General features: G+C 44.3%; 2 protein-coding genes across 3 annotated transcripts in view; one reads left to right on the forward strand and one right to left on the reverse strand.

Moving 5' to 3' along the window:
• AP3M1 (adaptor related protein complex 3 subunit mu 1) overlaps positions 1-14445 on the reverse strand; it is an 83935-nt gene extending 69490 nt beyond the window's left edge. Inside the window, exon 1 of the mRNA XM_068255378.1 lies at positions 14208-14445. The gene's annotated coding sequence lies outside the window, so the exon portion shown is untranslated. The remainder of the gene's footprint in view (positions 1-14207) is intronic.
• A 170-nt stretch (positions 14446-14615) lies between these two features.
• ADK (adenosine kinase) overlaps positions 14616-18654 on the forward strand; it is a 374760-nt gene continuing 370721 nt past the window's right edge. The window contains exon 1 of one of the 2 annotated variants that reach the window (XM_068255379.1): positions 14616-14824. In XM_068255379.1, the coding sequence (XP_068111480.1) occupies positions 14763-14824 (62 nt within the window). In that variant the 5' untranslated portion in view covers positions 14616-14762. The remainder of the gene's footprint in view (positions 14825-18654) is intronic. The other variant, XM_068255381.1, reaches the window with a different exon arrangement.

An 18654-nucleotide genomic window follows, 5' to 3' on the forward strand; every position in this document is an offset into this window, starting at 1 on the left:
AAAAAGGAAGTGCGCGTAGTGAGGCTTGCAACGCGTCCAACTGGACACGTGCAAGCTATTTGGAGCGCACACTATACACAAACTTCTGGGTAAATAACCCCTTATTTCCCCGCCGCACACCTGAGGCAATTAAGCCTCAATGTAAATCACGAATTCGAGTGCTTAGGCACTTGTAAGTACGCGTGAGCACATCAATAGTGGCCACACACGATACAAGAAAATGATCCGATTTTACGGCAATTTGATAAAACCGATCGGATTTTCCTAAGAATCGGAAGTTGTTTTTTTTTTTAATTTCGAACAAGAAATCTGATCAGATATCCTGTTTTTATCCGATAAGTCGTTTGGGAGTGCTGGATTTTTCTGATCAATTTTTATGAGAATTGAATGGTGTGTGTGGTATATTGTCAATTTCCTTATATATACTTCCAAGCAATTTTCTCAGTTTTCAATCATTTTTTTCATAACTGGGTAAAAATTGACCACACGTGTGTGGTGCATTGGTCAGGTTTTTTTTAAATGTTACTATCAGTCAGAAAAATTGAATGCAATTCTTGAATTGAAAAAGATATTTTAAAAATTGTATGGTGTGTGACCACCTTTAACGACAGGAACACAGAAGAAAAGTAATTTAAAGGGAAGTTTAAGTGACATGATGAGTAGAAGGTAAAGAGGTGCCCAATGTATATTAAACACTCTAAAATCAATATAACAAACAAGATGAGGTGGCTTACCTCACAGACAACAAACTCACTTTAGGTAAGGAAGTTTAATTGAAAATTAAGCACAGGCAACGGGCTTCGTGGGACCCTGCTCACTTCCTCAGGCGTCAAATAGACTGCAACTGCACTTTTATTTGGCCTGAGGAATTGGGCAGGGTCCCACGAAACCCGTTGCCTGTGCTTAAATTTTCAATTAAACTTCCTTACCTAAAGTGAGTTTGTTGTCTGTGAGGTAAGCCACCTCATCTTGTTTGTTTTATTGATTTTAGAGTGTTTTATATACATTGGGCGCCTCTTTACCTTCTACTGTGCTTTACTCCCCCCGCCCTCTAAGGAGGGGAGCCTTGCGCACCTGATCTAAGGTGGAATTCCACCACCTATGGTATTCAAGGTGCACAGGATTTTTTGCTAAGAGAGCGACCGAATCCAGGGTTGCTGGTATACCTGAGCGGAGTCAGGTTTAAGATACTTCACTTGCCTGAAGTGGTCGGTTGCCCCCTATGCAACCCACCTTTGTGAGTACCTTTTTACAGAAGTACTTTTGAATACCTAATACTTGTGACATACTGCACCATTTGGGCTCCCGTTGTCTTTGTGTTCTTTTCCCCTCCAGTACTGTGACATGATGAGATAGACATGTATATGCACATGGTCAAGCACACAAATAAATATGCTGTGATGCTTTTCTTGCTTCTCTGCCTGAAAGAGTATTCAGCCATGCAGCTGACAGTTTTTCTGCAGTTAGAACCCAGTGGACTATAGCATCCCTCACTGATAAGGAATTACGGTGATAAAATATTTTGCTCTCAGAAGCACAGTTCTCTGCCAAGAGAGAATACATAAAAAAGGTCAATCGTTCATATATTTGAGCAATCTGAGACACAGGGACAGACTGTTTCATTGAGCTGAGACAAAATAATAATAATAATAATAATAATAATCCGGACATTTATATAGCGCTTTTCTCCTGTCCGACTGAAATCGCTCAAGAGCAGCAGCCAAGAGACACGCTCAAGAGGCTACCCTGCAGTGTTAGGGAGTCTTGCCTTGAACTCCTTACTGAATAGGTACTGACCCTAGCCAGGATTCGAACTCTGGTCTCCCATGTCAAAGGCGGTGCCCTTAACCAGTACTCTATTCAGCCACAAAATCTGTTTTTTTTAAACATAACATAATACTTTAGGATATCTTAGTCTTTTTTTTTTAGAAATAGGAGGATAGATACAATTGTTTATATTATCACTTTTACACTTACGTTTCACTTTAACCACTTAAGCCTATCTGGAAGAACATTCTTGTCCAGATAGGCTGCGCGCACTCCCACTCCCACCGCCGGCCGTTAGCCCAGCGATCAATGAATGGGATTATAGATCCCATGCATTGATCGAAGACCCACACAGAAAAACCGACAGCCTCTTATCAGAGGCTGCGTTTTTTTTTAGTTAAAGAGTAACGGTTAGCCCCCAAAATGAAATTTAAATCTCTATTGCAATGTTTTATTTAGTATTTAAGTGAGCCAAAAAGCCAATGCAGAACTTAAAAATCAATCTAATTTTTTTACTATGTAGCCTTTTGCCCAAGCTCCGTGTAAGGCTTGGTGGTGTATTCTCCACAGTCAGCATGCAACGCATGAGCTGACGTGAAGGAGGTACACACACTAGCACAAGGAAACAGACTATCCCTAGTATAGTGGAGGGGAGGACTGACTCCAATACGAGATTGTGGCGCACAGAGCCGGTGCAGATCCGACAGCCACAAACAATACTTTTGCGATAACGTCACAAAAGCGCATAAACCAGAACTGAGGAGATCAGGACAGGTAGACAGAATGAACGCTTGCTAGCTAGCCGCTACTTAGTGACAGCAAGCGTCCACAACAAGACAGACTGGAATGAGGCAGCAATGCGTAGCAGCGATGGCGTGCCTCACAAAGACAGGACAGGATAGTCAGGAAATAGCAGGATCAAGATAGATGAACGTAACACAGACAAATATACAATAAGTATGTTTTCCTAGCGTATTACAATTACAGCTATCAATGAAACTATTTGTAACGTCTGACTAACATATGTATATATCGGCAATGAACCGATATATGACATAAGCAGGAACACTGACTAGGACTGGAGTAATACAGGGAACAGGACTCAGAAGGATTCGCTATCTCTTCGCAGAGATGAACGCAATCCACAAACGGTAACAGAACAGGATTCGTTATCTCTTTGCAGAGATGAACGCAATCCACAAACAGAACCAGGAGCAGGATAACTTGGTCAGCACTGGTGATCACGATACGCGCAAACTACCAAAACGTGCTGGAAAGCTGACTAACTGCACACAGGATATAAACAGTTCGTGTACGTACGTTCAGCAACACTGATGTATCAACGTAACACGAATACAAGGAAAATAATAAACGTGCTGGTATGCATATATATTGGCAATGAACCAATATATGATGCAAAGACCAGCAAAGTATCTTTAGAACAAGAAACACGATCGAGGGGCTGAAGCAACAGCAAGACAGGCTTAAAGGGAACCTTAACTGCCGTGGAAAAATAAATTCACTTACCTGGGGGCTTTCGCAAGCCTCCTGCAGCCGTCCTGTGCCCGCGCCGGTCCTTCGGTGCCCTCCGGTCTCCCTCCGCCGCTAAGTTTCGTTTTCGGACTGCCAGTCGTCCTCGGGCCACTTCCGCATTCCTCGTCGTAAACTGCAGTAAAGCGCGTCCGCATGACGCGTTTGCCGTCATGCACATGACGCGTTTGGAGTAATGCGGACGCGCTTTACTGCAGTTTACGACGAGGAATGCGGAAGAGGCCCGAGTCGTCCGAAAACGAAACTTAGCGGCGGAGGGAGACCGGAGGGCACCGAAGGACCAGCGCGGGCACAGGACGGCTGCAGGAGGCTTGGGAAAGCCCCCAGGTAAGTGAATTTATTTTTCCACGGCAGTTAAGGTTCCCTTTAAACTGAAACTATGATAACCCGAGGAGTCCTGCAGGAAGCAGATCTTTATACTGAGGTCATCCAATGGGAGCAGACATGCAGATTCCCACACAGGTGAATGATAATCAGTCACAAGCTGACAGCAGGGAAAGGCAGACAAAGCTATGCAGCTTGCATGGAAAGAGATCAGAACTGCCTGAGCTGCAGCACTACTACTTCCAGCAATACCTGCTGCAGCAGCGATCATGACAGTACCCCCGCCCTTAAAGGCGGATACCAGACGCCTCTCAAAACTGACATTCCCAAGGAGACAACCTAACTGATAATTCATGATGACCGGGACAGCCCGGCAAGACCAAATTCCAGAATCAGTCATCACAAGACTGGACCCATCAGAACCAGAACCTACAGAACCATGCCCATCAGTACTACAAGTCTCAGTGTGACACCCATCAGAACCATGATTTCCAGAAGAAAGCCCCCCGAAGCTCTCTGAGCGATACCCACTGCCTTCCAGGGACCGTCCAAAAATGCCAAAGCCTTTGCAATGCCCACCGGAACTGTCTTTACCAACACAAAACCCACTGTTGAACCAGTCCAAGGTACCAGGACAAGCTTCCTCAGAGATCTCCCAGAACACTTTAAAGCTCCAAAGAGATCCCAAAAGGTCAGAACGCCCTTTAGGCTCACATGGAGAACTATCAAGAATCCCCATGGAACCTATGGCAATTCCCGAGTCAGGGTTACAAGGACAAACATCAAGATCAGGGCTTTCAGGGACCAGAACCATCTCTGGGCATGCAGGCAGACTGGCAACATCAGAACATGTCTCCCCTAAGGAAGCATCTGAGTACGCTAACACCTTAGACACACTTGGGCATTCTGGCACACAAAGCACATCTGGGCACACTGGCACAAGAGAAACCTCTGGGCATGTCAAGGAACTGTGAACCTCAGGGCCAGCCAAGATAGGACGGAAACCAGGACTGGACAAAAATTCATCATGACTAGACTTCACAAGCACTGGACTCTCACTAAAGAATGCAGGAACAGACTTGGATGTCGCTGATTCTAGCAAGGTTAGTAACAAATCAGGTTCAGGGGCATAAACAAGACAGGACAAGTCTTCTGATGTATGAACTGAGCTAGATAGGGATTCCACAACTTCCTCTGGACTGGACAGAGACTCATCTAGTACCTGGGATTGGGGCTCCAAAGTAGCTGCAAAACAAGTCAATATTACAGCATCCCCCACTGAACTGGGCAAATCTGAGGAATTCCCTGGACAGGAAGGGAACTCCGGAATCTCTGCCACACCGGCCAGAGAATCAGAATTTTCCAAGATACCAGGCAGGTTTTCAGGAACACTTACTAAATCAGACTGAAGTTCTGAGACTTCTGTTATTTTGACCAGAGAATCAGAATTATCCATGTTACAGGGCAAGACTTCTGAAACATTCAGAGGACAGGGCTGGAGTTCCTCGGCTGTTACAACACTGGAGAGGGACTCAACAACATTGGTTAAAACAGACTGTGTACAGGGCAAGATTAAGAATGTATCAGTGGCTTCTGTTTTACTGGTAAGTAACACTGAGTTATCCATGGTACAGGGTGGAATTGCAGGAACTTCAATTTCACACAAAAAGAGCTCAGAATCACCTGCTGAATCAGCCAAAGGTGCTGAAGCAGGCGGGTCAGAACGCCAAATTTGCGAATTCGGAGTCACATAAAAATCATCCAAAATCAGTTCCCACACATCAATCAAAGGAGCCACACAGTCATACCTACACACACCAGTCTCTATTAGGTTATAGGCTGACTTAATGCATGCATTCAATACCATTTCACTTTTTGCACTGTAAAATTGACAAAATGAACTTGAATCATTCTATCATTCTTCCATTCACAGACCAGGGCTTCCATCTCTCCCTTCTTGAATGGGGGATCCCATGCATACTTAGCTGAACATTCAGGCTAATCACAGTTTGCAGATATGATTGTGGCAGGGACATGTATTGGGTTAATTAGCAGGTGATTGGCAGATTCCTTATTCTTAAGAATCTCCAATACCTGTAGCAAGTGTTGAACTGTAGTGTATGCAAAACTTCCCTTGCTTCACAAATAAGTTGATTTGTTCAATACTCTGTAATATCTCCTCATAATCATACTCAGATAATTCTTTTAAACAGAAATCTTTATTTTCCCTAGCCAGGGATGAAAGTTCATTAGTAGTTTCATAAGTCCATTTAACTCCCCTGAAAGACAATTGCATTTCATTATCCGTTAATGGCAGAATCTCATTACAGGTCTGATGCGCAGTCGCTAAAGGTAACGATTCTGCAGATCGGACACGTTTCTTATAACGTTTGCGTTTGGCCTTAGACCCTGCTGCCTTTGGTGATTTATTCAAAGCTGCAGGAAAATTATCAGCAATACTCTCTGCTTGCTGATCATTTTTGCAAGCAATTGAAGGAGCAGCTGATTGGCCTGCTGCCAGGAGTTCATTAAAAGGGTAAGGCAAATTAGTTTTGCGCAGCCAGTTATGGATCACAAACGCTAGAAATTCCAGCGGTCTCTCTTTCAAATGGGTATGATCGAGGACATCAAATGCCCACTGAAACAATTCCCCTTTAAACAAAATATAACTTAGCTGGAGTGCCCAGGTTGAAACAGGAGTCGCTTAAAGATCGGGATTGGCCAGGAACCTGGCACATTCAGAGAAAAACTCATTTTCTGTTTCAGAGTTAAGTTCTTCAAATTTCTTAAAGGAACAGGAACCATAATTAACAGTGTCATACTTTCTGGGAATCCCCCCCACAATGGGGATTGGAAATGGGGTTATCATAATGTAAGGCTTGGTGGTGTATTCTCCACAGTCAGCATGCAACGCATAAGCTGACGTGAAGGAGGTACACACACTAGCACAAGGAAACAGGCTATCCCTAGTATAGTGGAGGGGAGGACTGACTCCAATACGAGATTGTGGCGCACAGAGCCGGTGCAGATCCGACAGCCACAAACAATACTTTTGCGATAACGTCTCAGCGCAAGGTAGCGCTGAGCGCATAAACCAGAACTGAGGAGATCAGGACAGGTAGACAGAATGAACGCTTGCTAGCTAGCCGCTACTTAGTGACAGCAAGCGTCCACAACAAGACAGACTGGAATGAGGCAGCAATGCGTAGCAGCGATGGCGTGCCTCACAAAGACTGGACAGGATAGTCAGGAAATAGCAGGATCAAGATAGATGAACGTAACACAGACAAATATACAATAAGTATGTTTTCCTAGCGTATTACAATTACAGCTATCAATGAAACTATTTGTAACGTCTGACTAACATATGTATATATCGGCAATGAACCGATATATGACATAAGCAGGAACACTGACTAGGACTGGAGTAATACAGGGAACAGGACTCAGAAGGATTCGCTATCTCTTCGCAGAGATGAACGCAATCCACAAACGGTAACAGAACAGGATTCGTTATCTCTTTGCAGAGATGAACGCAATCCACAAACAGAACCAGGAGCAGGATAACTTGGTCAGCACGGGTGATCACGATACGCGCAAACTACCAAAACGTGCTGGAAAGCTGACTAACTGCACACAGGATATAAACAGTTCGTGTACGTATACATCAGCGACACTGATGTATCAACGTAACACGAATACAAGGAAAATAATAAACGTGCTGGTATGCATATATATTGGCAATGAACCAATATATAATGCAAAGACCAGCAAAGTATCTTTAGAACAAGAAACACGATCGGGGGCTGAAGCAACAGCAAGACAGGCTTAAACTGAAACTATGATAACCTGAGGAGTCCTGCAGGAAGCAGATCTTTATACTGAGGTCATCCAATGGGCGCAGACATGCAGATTCCCACACAGGTGAATGATAATCAGTCGCAAGCTGACAGCAGGGAAAGGCAGACAAAGCTATGCAGCTTGCATGGAAAGAGATCAGAACTGCCTGAGCTGCAGCACTACTACTTCCAGCAATACCTGCTGCAGCAGCGATCATGACACTCCGGACGCAAAGCCGCATATCAGATACTGATGAGCATGCAGAGCATGCCTATGTCTGCCCGACCCCCCTCTCCCTCCCATGACCAGGTGCCGATATATTCTCACATCAAACAGCTGACCGCTCTGACATGGAGAGAGAGCGGGAGCACTTCCAGCGCCGCCACCGCAGAGCAGCCGCCGCCGTGCATCTCTCTCACATGTGATTCTCTCACATGTGACTCGGCGGCGGCTGCTCTGCGGTGGCGGCGCTGGAAGTGCTCCCGCTCTCTCTCCGTGTCAGAGCGGTCAGCTGTTTGATGTGAGAATATATCGGCACCTGGCCCTGGGGGGGAGAGGGGGGTCGGGCAGACATAGGCATGCTCTGCATGCTCATCAGTATCTGATATGCGGCTTTGCGTCCGGAGCTTGGGCAAAAGGCTACATAGTAAAAAAATTTGATTGATTTTTAAGTTCTGCATTGGCTTTTTGGCTCACTTAAATACTAAATAAAACATTGCAATAGAGATTTAAATTTCATTTTGGGGGCTAACAGTTACTCTTTAAAAAAAGTTTCCCGTCCTCCTAATGCTTCCTGGAAGCGTGATCGTATGCTTCCAGGACTTTTTGACTGTGGCCATCTTGTGGCCAAATAGTAAAACTACACCCACATCCATTTTTCATTAAATAAATATTTTTTTTTTTTACATTTGAAATTAGCTGTTTACCTCCCACACCAAAAATTACCCAAATAAAATGTTTAATATTTTTTTTTAAAAAACATTTACAATTAAAAAAACAAACAAATCATAAATATTTACCTAAGGGTCTGACCTTTTTAAATATACATGTCAAAGGAGTATATTAATATAATTTTTTTTTAATTATGGGCTTGTAAATAGTGATGGACGCAAAATGCACCTTTATTTTCAAATAATATATTGGCACCATACATTGTGATAGGGACATAATTTAAATGGTGTAATAAGCGGGACAAGTGGGCAAATAAAATACATGGGTTTTAATTATGGTAGCATGTATTAATTTCAAACTATAATGGCTAAAAACTGAGAAATACTGATTTTTTTTCCATTTTTTCTTAATATTTCCGTTAAAATGCATTTAGAAAATATAATTCTTAGCAAAATGTATCACCCGAAGAAAGCCTAAAGCCGCATCTACACGCGTAGATGCGGCTCGATTAGCCGCCGGATCGCCTCTTCCACGTCCACGCCGGATTTGTTTCCCCGCTCGTTCCCAGCCGGCGCCGCTTATCTTCCGCTCGATTCCCTGCCATTGTCCCTGTCAGGAATCGGCCCGCGGCACTCAGAACACCTCTCACTGCCACCACTACCGGTTCGCTAGACACTTCCACTCTGCTGTCGAGTCCTCAGCACGCACTCCGTGTTTTCGTATTCGGGTCAGCTTTGCGCTTAGGCCGAATACGGGAACGCCACGCACCCACCCACACACACTGTTGCAATCTTACACTGTAGTGAAGCAAAACCACTAACAGTCGTTCCGAACGATACTGTTAGCCACTCTGCTGTCGCTACTCGCACTGGCGTTTCTCGTACGTTGGGTCAGCTGCGCGCTTTAGGCCAACGTATGACAAACGCCCCCACACACAATGCAATTACAATTTCATATGTTAGTGTTGCTCAAGCATACAATTAGGCACGAATTTATACACACTTCAATCTCTTCTAGGCTAGGAGTGTTAGTTTAGTACAGCAGAAGTCAAGTTTATTAAATAATAATTTAATATTCCAGGGAAAAAGGTGGAACAATGCAGAACAGAATATATACAAAAGATTACAAAAACAAAGTAAAAAGTTACAAAGATAAAAGTACAAAAATACACACAAAGCGATTTTGCTTACCAAAATAAACGGGGAAATAAACGTACCAGCATATCGATCTGGCGTTGTTGCGGGAGTACGCACTTCTGGTCAGGAACCAGGTTAGTTCTAGCCGTGTGAGCTACCTCCAAGAACTACGATTTGTGACGGTCCCAGGCTGGGATTATATAGTCCCCTGGATGGCCTGAGGCCACTCACATGTCCATATCCAGGAATAATTCAATTTCCTACATAACGCGCGTCATATTCTTTCCTGTCTCAGTTCTCAGATCATCAAAAAGGACTCCCATTAACAGTTTCCTGGAGCTAGATGACACCTTCAAGAGTCAGACTAGCTTTTAGCAGACTTAGTAGACAGAAAAATGAAAGAAATATGTTCATGTATTCCTAACATCATCAGCACCCCAATATATCACCACAGTCCCCTCGCGGGGAGCGAGCAGGGAATCAGCGGTGCGGAGATCCGTCCTGTCGGATCTTATCAATCGAGCCGCATTAGCGGCTCGATTGATAAGGAACATCGGAGCCACATCTATGTGTGTAGATGCGGCTTAAGTGGTGGTGTAAAAAACAAGATATAGATCAATTCATTGTGATGAGTAGTGATAAAGTTATTGGCAAATGAATGGGAGGTGAAAGTTGCTCAGATGCAAAAAATAAACAACCCTGTGGGCTTAAGTGGTTAAAGTGCATTTTAATCTGGGAAAAATGTACTTCTTATTAATATGTATACACATATTTTACAATTTCGAACAATATTTTAGTTTGGCAGGTTGGGCATTTTTGCTTTTGTAAATATTACAGTATATGCTGTGTATATTTCAACTACAGGTAGTCCCCGGTTAACGAACGAGCTAGGGACTGAAGGTTTGTTCTTAACCTGAATCTGTTCTTAAGTCGGAACAATGTGCTATTTCTGTCCCCTGTACCTCCTCTGTGCCCCCCTGTGCCTCCAGTGTCCCCTTCTGTGTCACCTCTGCCCTCTGTACCTGCTTATACAAGTTTAAAAGCCATTTTTACTTTGATTTTTTTAAAATTGATTTTCTCAAAAACGATAAGTCTAATTTGAAAAAATTTTTTTGGCTTGTTCCCATGGAAACACTGAATCCATGCCGTTTGTATCGGTGGGTCGTTCGTAAGTCGGGGACTACCTGTATTAGCCACATCCTTTAAACTGCACCTGTTTAGCCACATCCACCTTTTACCAGAACTTGTTAAAGCTAACCTATTTAAGGTTTGCAACCTAACATTTTTGATATTAAAGCCTCTGGATTCTAGAGACTTCCCCCATTAATCATAGCCCGGCCGATCCAGCGACGAGACTCCTGAAGCGTGGCCGCACTGCGTCCTGCACCGACCTGCTCTGGCTCAAGTGGGAAAAAGCAGAGCCACTACGCAGACGGCTCACGCATGCACGGTAGCATGGACTTGGCTTTTTCTGCTTGCTACCAGCAAGATCTTTTTTGGAGAGGTGGAGGAGGAGGAAAAGGGAAACCTGTTTAGGATCCAGAAACTTCCCTTTCCCAAGGTGAGTACCCGGTAAGGGCACTTTTTCCTTTCAGGTACACTTTAACCACCCTGGCGTTCAGTTTCCCCAGGATTTCCGTGCAAAAAGTGTTTCAATTAATTTCCAATAATTTGCAACCATTTTTTTTTGCAACCAATTTTTTTTTAATATTAAATTTAATACAGATTATTGTATTGAATTTAATTAAAAAAAAAAGTGTTTAATGCAAGATGTTGATGACGCTGTGTGACCCTGGTGTCATCAACGCCGATCAACGGGGGACATGTGATCGCTGAGGAAGAAGCAAAATCCGCCAAGGGACATGGAAGAAGACACTGGGGAAGCTATCAGAGGTACGCGACGAGGGATCAGCATGCCAATGGTGAGTATAAGACCCAGATGTATAGGTAGAAGATGTGCAGCCAGGTATAGTTAGCCAGATGTGCAGCCAGGTATAGTTAGCCAAGTATAGTTAGCCAGGTATATAGCGAGCCAGGTGTTTAGCCAGGTATATAGCGAGCCAGATGTTTAGCCAGGTATATAGCGAGCCAGATGTTTAGCCAGGTATATAGCGAGCCAGATGTTTAGCCAGGTATATAGCGAGCCAGATGTTTAGCCAGGTATATAGCGAGCCAGATGTTTAGCCAGGTATATAGTGAGCCAGATGTTTAGCCAGGTATATAGCGAGCCAGATGTTTAGCCAGGTATATAGTGAGCCAGATGTTTAGCCAGGTATATAGTGAGCCAGGTGTTTAGCCAGATTTATAAGTAGCCAGATGTCCCCCTCCCGATCCTCCCCCCCCCCCCCCAGCACGCTGTGGGTAGCGATCTGTGCTACCCACAGCGTGCAGAACAAGCATCCAGCCGCTGTTTCTGGTTCAAAAGTGGGTTCATGCTTCCATCTGCTGAAAAGCTTTATGGAGATGAAGATTTCATTTTTCAGCATGACCTGGCACCTGCTCACAGTGCCAAAACCACTGGTAAATGGTTTACTAACCATAGTATTACTGTGCTCAATTGGCCTGCCAACTCTCCTGACCTGAACCCCATAGAGAATCTGTGGGATATTGTGAAGAGAAAGTTGAGAGACGCAAGACCCAACACTCTGGATGAGCTTAAGGCCGCTATTGAAGCATCCTGGGCCTTCACAACACCTGAGCAGTGCCACAGGCTGATTGCCTCCATGCCACGCCACATTGAAGCAGTCATTTCTGCAAAAGGATCCCTGACCAAGTATTGAGTTTATAACTGAACATAATTATTTGAAGGTTGACTTTTTTTGTTTTAAAAACACTTTTCTTTTATTGGTCGGATGAAATATGCTAATTTTTTGAGATAGGAAATTTGGGTTTTCCTGAGCTGTATGCCAAAATCATCAAATAAGAAAAACAATAAAAGGCTTGAACTACTTTAGTTGTGTGTAATGAATCTAAAATATATGAAAGTCTAACGTTTATCAGTGCATTACAGAAAATAATGAACTTTATCACAGTATGCTAATTTTTTGAGAAGATCCTGTAGATTTACTCACCGAGGGCTTTCTCCAGCGACAGCAGCAGCACTTCCTCCTCCATCTCCGAAGTCTCGTTCTCTGTACAGTTACATTACGAGACTTGGTGACGTCACCAAGCCTCGTAATGTTGCGGGCAGGGGATCCCCCTCTGTGCTCAGTAGTTCTCAGGTACACTTTAAAGAGGAACTTTAACCAGGGATTGAACCTCATTCCAATAAGAAGCTGATACCCCTTTTTCCCATGAGAATTCTTTACATTTTCTCAAATAGATCATCAAGTGGAGGTGGGGAGTAGTCTGTTTCGCTTATATTGTGGTGAAACCCCTGCCAAAGTGTGATGTCTTGACCATGGTCCTGACAAGTTCGATGTCTGTGAACCTAGTTGTATTGTGGGAAATAATGGTATTTTCCAAATGCCAAGCAAGCAGTATCTCCCTCTGTGCATAGAACTCTCAGTAACGAACATTGCGTACTAATCACCTGGCAGAACTAAAGATGTCACCACCAGTGATACATTTATGCAAATAGGGTCATAGAAAGATTTTACAATATAAATGAATATTGTAAAAAAAATCTGCAATTTTATTATGTTATTTCCACTATAGTTCTTTTAGTGCATGACTAAGGCCTCTTGCACACTACATGTGATTCTGATTTGCGATTTTGACATGATTTTACATTCGATCCCGATTTTGAATCGGTACTGCATGCTGCGTTTTTTTCTACTTGTTTTGATGGCATTCAGGTAAAATCAGAAACGCAAATTGGATTTGCACTGTGTAGGGGGCATAACTCTGTCCCTCCTGGTGTGTCCTTCTTTGTAATTTTCAAATGTTGGGCAGTATGATTAAAGGGATACTGTAGGGGGGGTCAGGGGAAAATTAGTTGAACTTACCCGGGGCTTCTAACGGTCCCCCGCAGACATCCTGTGTTGGCGCAGCCACTCACCGATGCTCCGGCCCCGCCTCCGGTTCACTTCTGGAATTTCAGACTTTAAAGTCTGAAAACCACTGCGCCTGCGTTGCCGTGTCCTCGATCCCGCTGATGTCATCAAGAGCGCACAGCGCAGGCCCAGTATGGTCTGTGTCTGTGCAGTACACTCCTGGTGACATCAGCGGGAGCAAGGACACGGGCGTGCAGGTGCAGTGGTTTTCTGAGTTTAAAGTCAGAAATTCCAGAAGTGAACTGGAGGCGGGGCCGGAGCATCGGTGAGTGGCTGCGCCAACACAGGATGTCTGCAGGGGACCGTTAGAAGCCCCGGGTAAGTTCAGCTCATTTTCCCCCGACCCCCCTACAGTATCCCTTTAAGCCCCTTCAAGGCAGGTGCAAAGAAAGATTCATTAAAAGTAAAGCAGATGCCAGAACAAACAATTTCAAAACTAGCATTAGAAAGTTTGTCTGGCAGCTCTTTGCAAGCCATCCAATTTTGCTTCAGTTTTCTCTGCACCGGTCTTGATAAGTGAACCCAACAGACTGTTAAGACCTTTTAAACAAACGTACAGCAATTGTAGAATGATTTGTACACTTACTTCTTAACCTAGCAACGCAAAACATGTTTTCTGCTGCGAAGGACTCAAGCAGAACAAATCAGCTGACACGACGAGAGAAATACATGCGAACATATTAAGAAGAAGACAATAAATTACCGATATCAATCAATTGAAATGAGCAGGAAGTGAGGACCCTTCTAAGCCGCCTGACACATCATCGACATCCAGCCTGTCCTGCCACTACCAAGATGGCGGTTAAGACCCTGTTGCTCGGCTGGGCTGTCTTTAGCATTGCCTGCCATAATCTTAGCAATGTGTATTGCCCTGTAATTGATGCTTAGCTGCACAGAGAGAAACTGGCTTCCACGTAAAAAAGACCCGGCTGGTTGCCAGCAACCCGTTGTGGGTGAAGCCTGCGGGGAGGGGCGGGACTGTGAGTGTAAGAAGGTGGGGACGAGAGGGCTATGAGGTGACAGATGGGGTGGGGCAGTGACTGGAGTGAGAGGTGGAAGAACAGATATGGAGGAGGGGACAAAGGGGACGCGGGCACTCAGTGTGTTGGGGGAGGAGGGGACAGAGGGGAAGTTCCAGCACAAGAAGTACAGAGCACGTTGTGCAGTCAGTGGCCGGTATAGCCAGTGGTAGCTCGCAGCCAGCTCTCCCTTTGGCATTACTACATTATTACTTTACTTGAATTCATTAACAGGCAGCATGAAGGTGGCAGCAGACGAGCCCCAGCCCAAGAAGATGAAGCTGGAGGAGAAGGCGCTGAGGTAACAGGAGGCTGCACATACACCCCACTAATAGTGAGCCAGATAGGGCAGACTAGTGCTAAGCACACCCCCTTCCCGCTCTACTGCAGCATTCTTGCTTCTGGGGAGAGAATCAATCATTTGCAAATTGCCATGCTGCAACACGTCTCTGTCTGCTGGCTATCTACAGTCTTGGTAGCTACATAGGGACTTTATGAGGACAACCTAGAATTTTTTCTTAATTTTAGTTTTGAGAAGCTGGAAAGGAGTTGGATACTTTTTGGGATTGTTGGCACTATCTCTCATTGGAGAGTCTTTCCCTCACTTCTTGTCCCTGCGGCCTCCATAGGACTTTTATATTAAAACTGGTTGTACTAAGGACTGGGTATGAGGGGCAGCAATAAAAATTTGAGAGTTATTGTAACTATTACATTGAGCCTGTGGTTAGGAAAAAGCTGCTTAAGTAATATGTGACTATATGTCCAGTCAGTGCCATCTATGTTATGATCCTGTAGAGTATACCCCACCTACCCATCTCATCCGTGAGGGGATAGGTGAGCAGGCAGTGACATCATAGTGTAGGTGGAGAGGATTGAAAGCAGTTGCTACATGTGCTATTAATGTGATCCTGTGCCAGGGCCAATCACTTCATGTTGGGTACACACAATGATATTTTTTTCTGGTTGTTTGACTTTTTTCAGAGGCTACTGAGGAGCTTGTCCATTTGGCGGACGTTCCTAATCCTGGAGATGAAGTCTGTGTCTGGCTCTGCGTCGTGTGGTTGGTGTTCTGTGCCGCATAGTTCATCTTTTTACCACTCTGGCTCTGTGCCACATGGATGATGTTCTGTGCCACATGATTGGGGTTCTGCGCGGTGTAGTTCGTCTTCTTACGATGAAAAAGAGAAAGCATTCCATTTTGAGCTTGGTATCAGTCAGTGAGAATCGAGAGGCAGTATGTTTTTTTTTTTATTTTTTTTATTAATTTACTCAATCAGTAATAGGATCTGAAGTAAAAATTGCATGGTATGTACCAGGCCTTACATGGAGATTGTCATCTGGGAATACTGCCCAATACTAATGAGCCAATGAGGATGTCACTGACTATAAGTTGTCATAGTCCTGTATGGGATTATGCTTTCTGTAATTACCTTTTCTCCACTACGGAATGCTGTACACACGTTAGATTTTTTTTAATTAAAGGTAGCCACTAATATCCAAACTTTTTTTTTTTTTGTCCAATTTTACCAAATCTATGTTGTAGTATAAGGGGTAAATTGAGTGAATATACTGAATGGATAATTTAGGCCCACAGAATTATAAATAGAAAATACAACAATGTGACCACGTCTGTCAAAAAAGGGCCCACTGAAATTTGGGCGTCCAGTTATCTTGATAGTAGAATACAGTATTGGTAAATGTACATATATTTTACTATTAAACCAGGCTGTGGAGTCGGTACAAAAATACTCTGACTACTCATTTTATGAAACCTCCGACTCCAGGTACCCAGAATTGCTCCGACTCCTTATTCTAATTTTTACAAAGGCTATGGATTTGGTTCAAAAATCATCCGAACTCCCAACTCCTCAGTTTACTGAAACCACTGACTCCGACTCCAGGTACCCAAAATTGCTACGACTCCACAGCCCTGCTATTAAAGTGTAAAAAATATAAAATATTGGCATTAAATACTGATATCTTACTATAGCTAAATCTAAGCTTATTCTCACACTGAACCAGCCCACTACTGATACCAAACCTATATCGTCCTCACCACCCCAAACCTCCTCGCCCCCCCCCCCCCCCCACGTCTAACCTTAACCCTTTTTATCCCACGCCTAACCTTAATCGTCCCTGCTCAAAAAGTATAAGGTCTTTTTGAAATGTTTGTTTTCCTCTTGTAGTCACCTCTACATACCCTGCAAATTTGGTGTTTTTACTATGTAAGGGGACTTTGCTATTAACCGCTAAAGTCGGCGGACATTAAAGTCTATGGGCGAACCGAACTTTTTTGAAAAAAAGTTCCTGGTTCACTGCGAAGGCGAACCACCCAAAGTTCGCCTGGAACCGTTCGCTGGCGAACCGCTCGGGCCATCTCTAGTCTTCATGTTTTCTGGCCTCTAGTGTTTGTAGCCTGCTCTCTGCTTCCTGGGAACAGGGAAGTGAAGAGTCCTGGTGCAATGTGTCTGGCCCTGGATCAGTGATATGCTCTTCCACCGCTTTTGCTGCCTGTACTCTGCACAGTGAGGGAGGGCGGCCAGAAGGGATATAGGGATGGGTTTCTACACTAGGTTTACACTCGAGTCAAAACATTTTTCTGATGTCTGTATGAAAAAATAAGAACCGGTAGCTCAGTTTTTACTTGGATCTGTTTATATTTAAGTATTTACGGTAGCTGGGGAGTTAGAAATCTTATAGGAATAGGAAGTACCCAATTGTTCATCTGCTGATATTTCTCAATTGGAAATACAATCTAGGAATAGGAACTGCGTTCTGACATTCTTGATAAGTCTATTTAAAGAGAGTCTGAAGCGAGAATAAATCTCGCTTCAGACCTCATAAATAGCAGGGGCACGTGTGCCCCTGCTAAAACGCCGCTATAGCGCGGCTTAACGGGGGTCCCTTCACCCCTAAATCCCCCTCGGTGCAGCGGGGGAGCGCTTCCTGGTTGGGGCAGGGCTAACCGCCGCAGCCCTGCCCCACGCGCGTCTGTCAGCGCGTATCTCCGCCTCTCCCCCGCCCCTCTCAGTCTTCCTTCACTGAGAGGGGCGGGGGAGAGGCGGCGATGCGCCGCTGACAGACGCGACTGGAGGCAGGGCTGCAGCCGTTAGCCCTGCCTCCAGGAAGCAATAAATCTGCGACCTTTCTACGACACTCTTTTGCGGGGGGTGGGTTGGGGGTGAAGGGACCCCCGTTTAGCCGCGGGATAGCGGCGTTTTAGCAGGGGCACACGTGCCCCTGCTATTTATGAGCTCTGAAGCGAGATTTATTCTCGCTTCAGAGTCTCTTTAATGCAGGCCTATGGAGTCAGTACAAAAATCATCCAACTCTGACTCCTCAGTTTATGAAACAACCAACTTCAACTCTAGGTACCCAAAATTGCTCCAACTCCAACTCCACAGCATTTGCAAGGCTATGATGTGGGTACAAAAATCATCAGACTCCTTAGTTTATGAAACCTGGACTCCAGTTACCCCAAAATTGCTTCAACTACGATTGATGTATCCTTCATGATAATTTGATGCCTGAATAGAAATCCCCTGATGTAAAGTGGACAACAAGCAGTCCATTGGGATGTATGATTTTTGGCTGATTGCTTTGTCTCTGGGTACCTCCTGCCTTTGTCTTGTTTTTACTGTATTTGATACTGTAATTTGAATGCGATACAAAAACAAATCCGTACTGAAAGCCAAGGTTAAACAGTGTTTCTGTATGCATGTGAAAATGGCTGACAGCATTCTGCAGTTTTCCAGGTTGGATATTTTCATATCTGTTGCATTGTATGTAGCCTATATTTTGGCACATTCATGTCTTAAAGTGGATCCGAGATGAACTTTTACTCCTTGCATAATTGTGTTCCTTACATATAGTTTATAGGGCATTCCTCAAGCCAAATACTTGTTTTGTTTTGTTTTAATACCCTAATTTCCTATAAACTAAACAAACCACACCCACAGCTTCTCCAGAGTGCCTTGGCGCTTGCAAAGGATTGTGGGATTTCAGTCTGGGCAGGTGAAAAAGGTGTTACTAGCTATAGATTTCAGAGGCAGAGTTTTCACAATCTGAGAGCTGCAGTGAAGATACAGATCAGTTGCCTGTGTAATGGAGGAGATAAGAGTGGAGTTTTCA

This window comes from Hyperolius riggenbachi, chromosome 10 (genome assembly GCF_040937935.1).
Source record: "Hyperolius riggenbachi isolate aHypRig1 chromosome 10, aHypRig1.pri, whole genome shotgun sequence".
Taxonomy (NCBI): Eukaryota; Metazoa; Chordata; class Amphibia; order Anura; family Hyperoliidae; genus Hyperolius; species Hyperolius riggenbachi.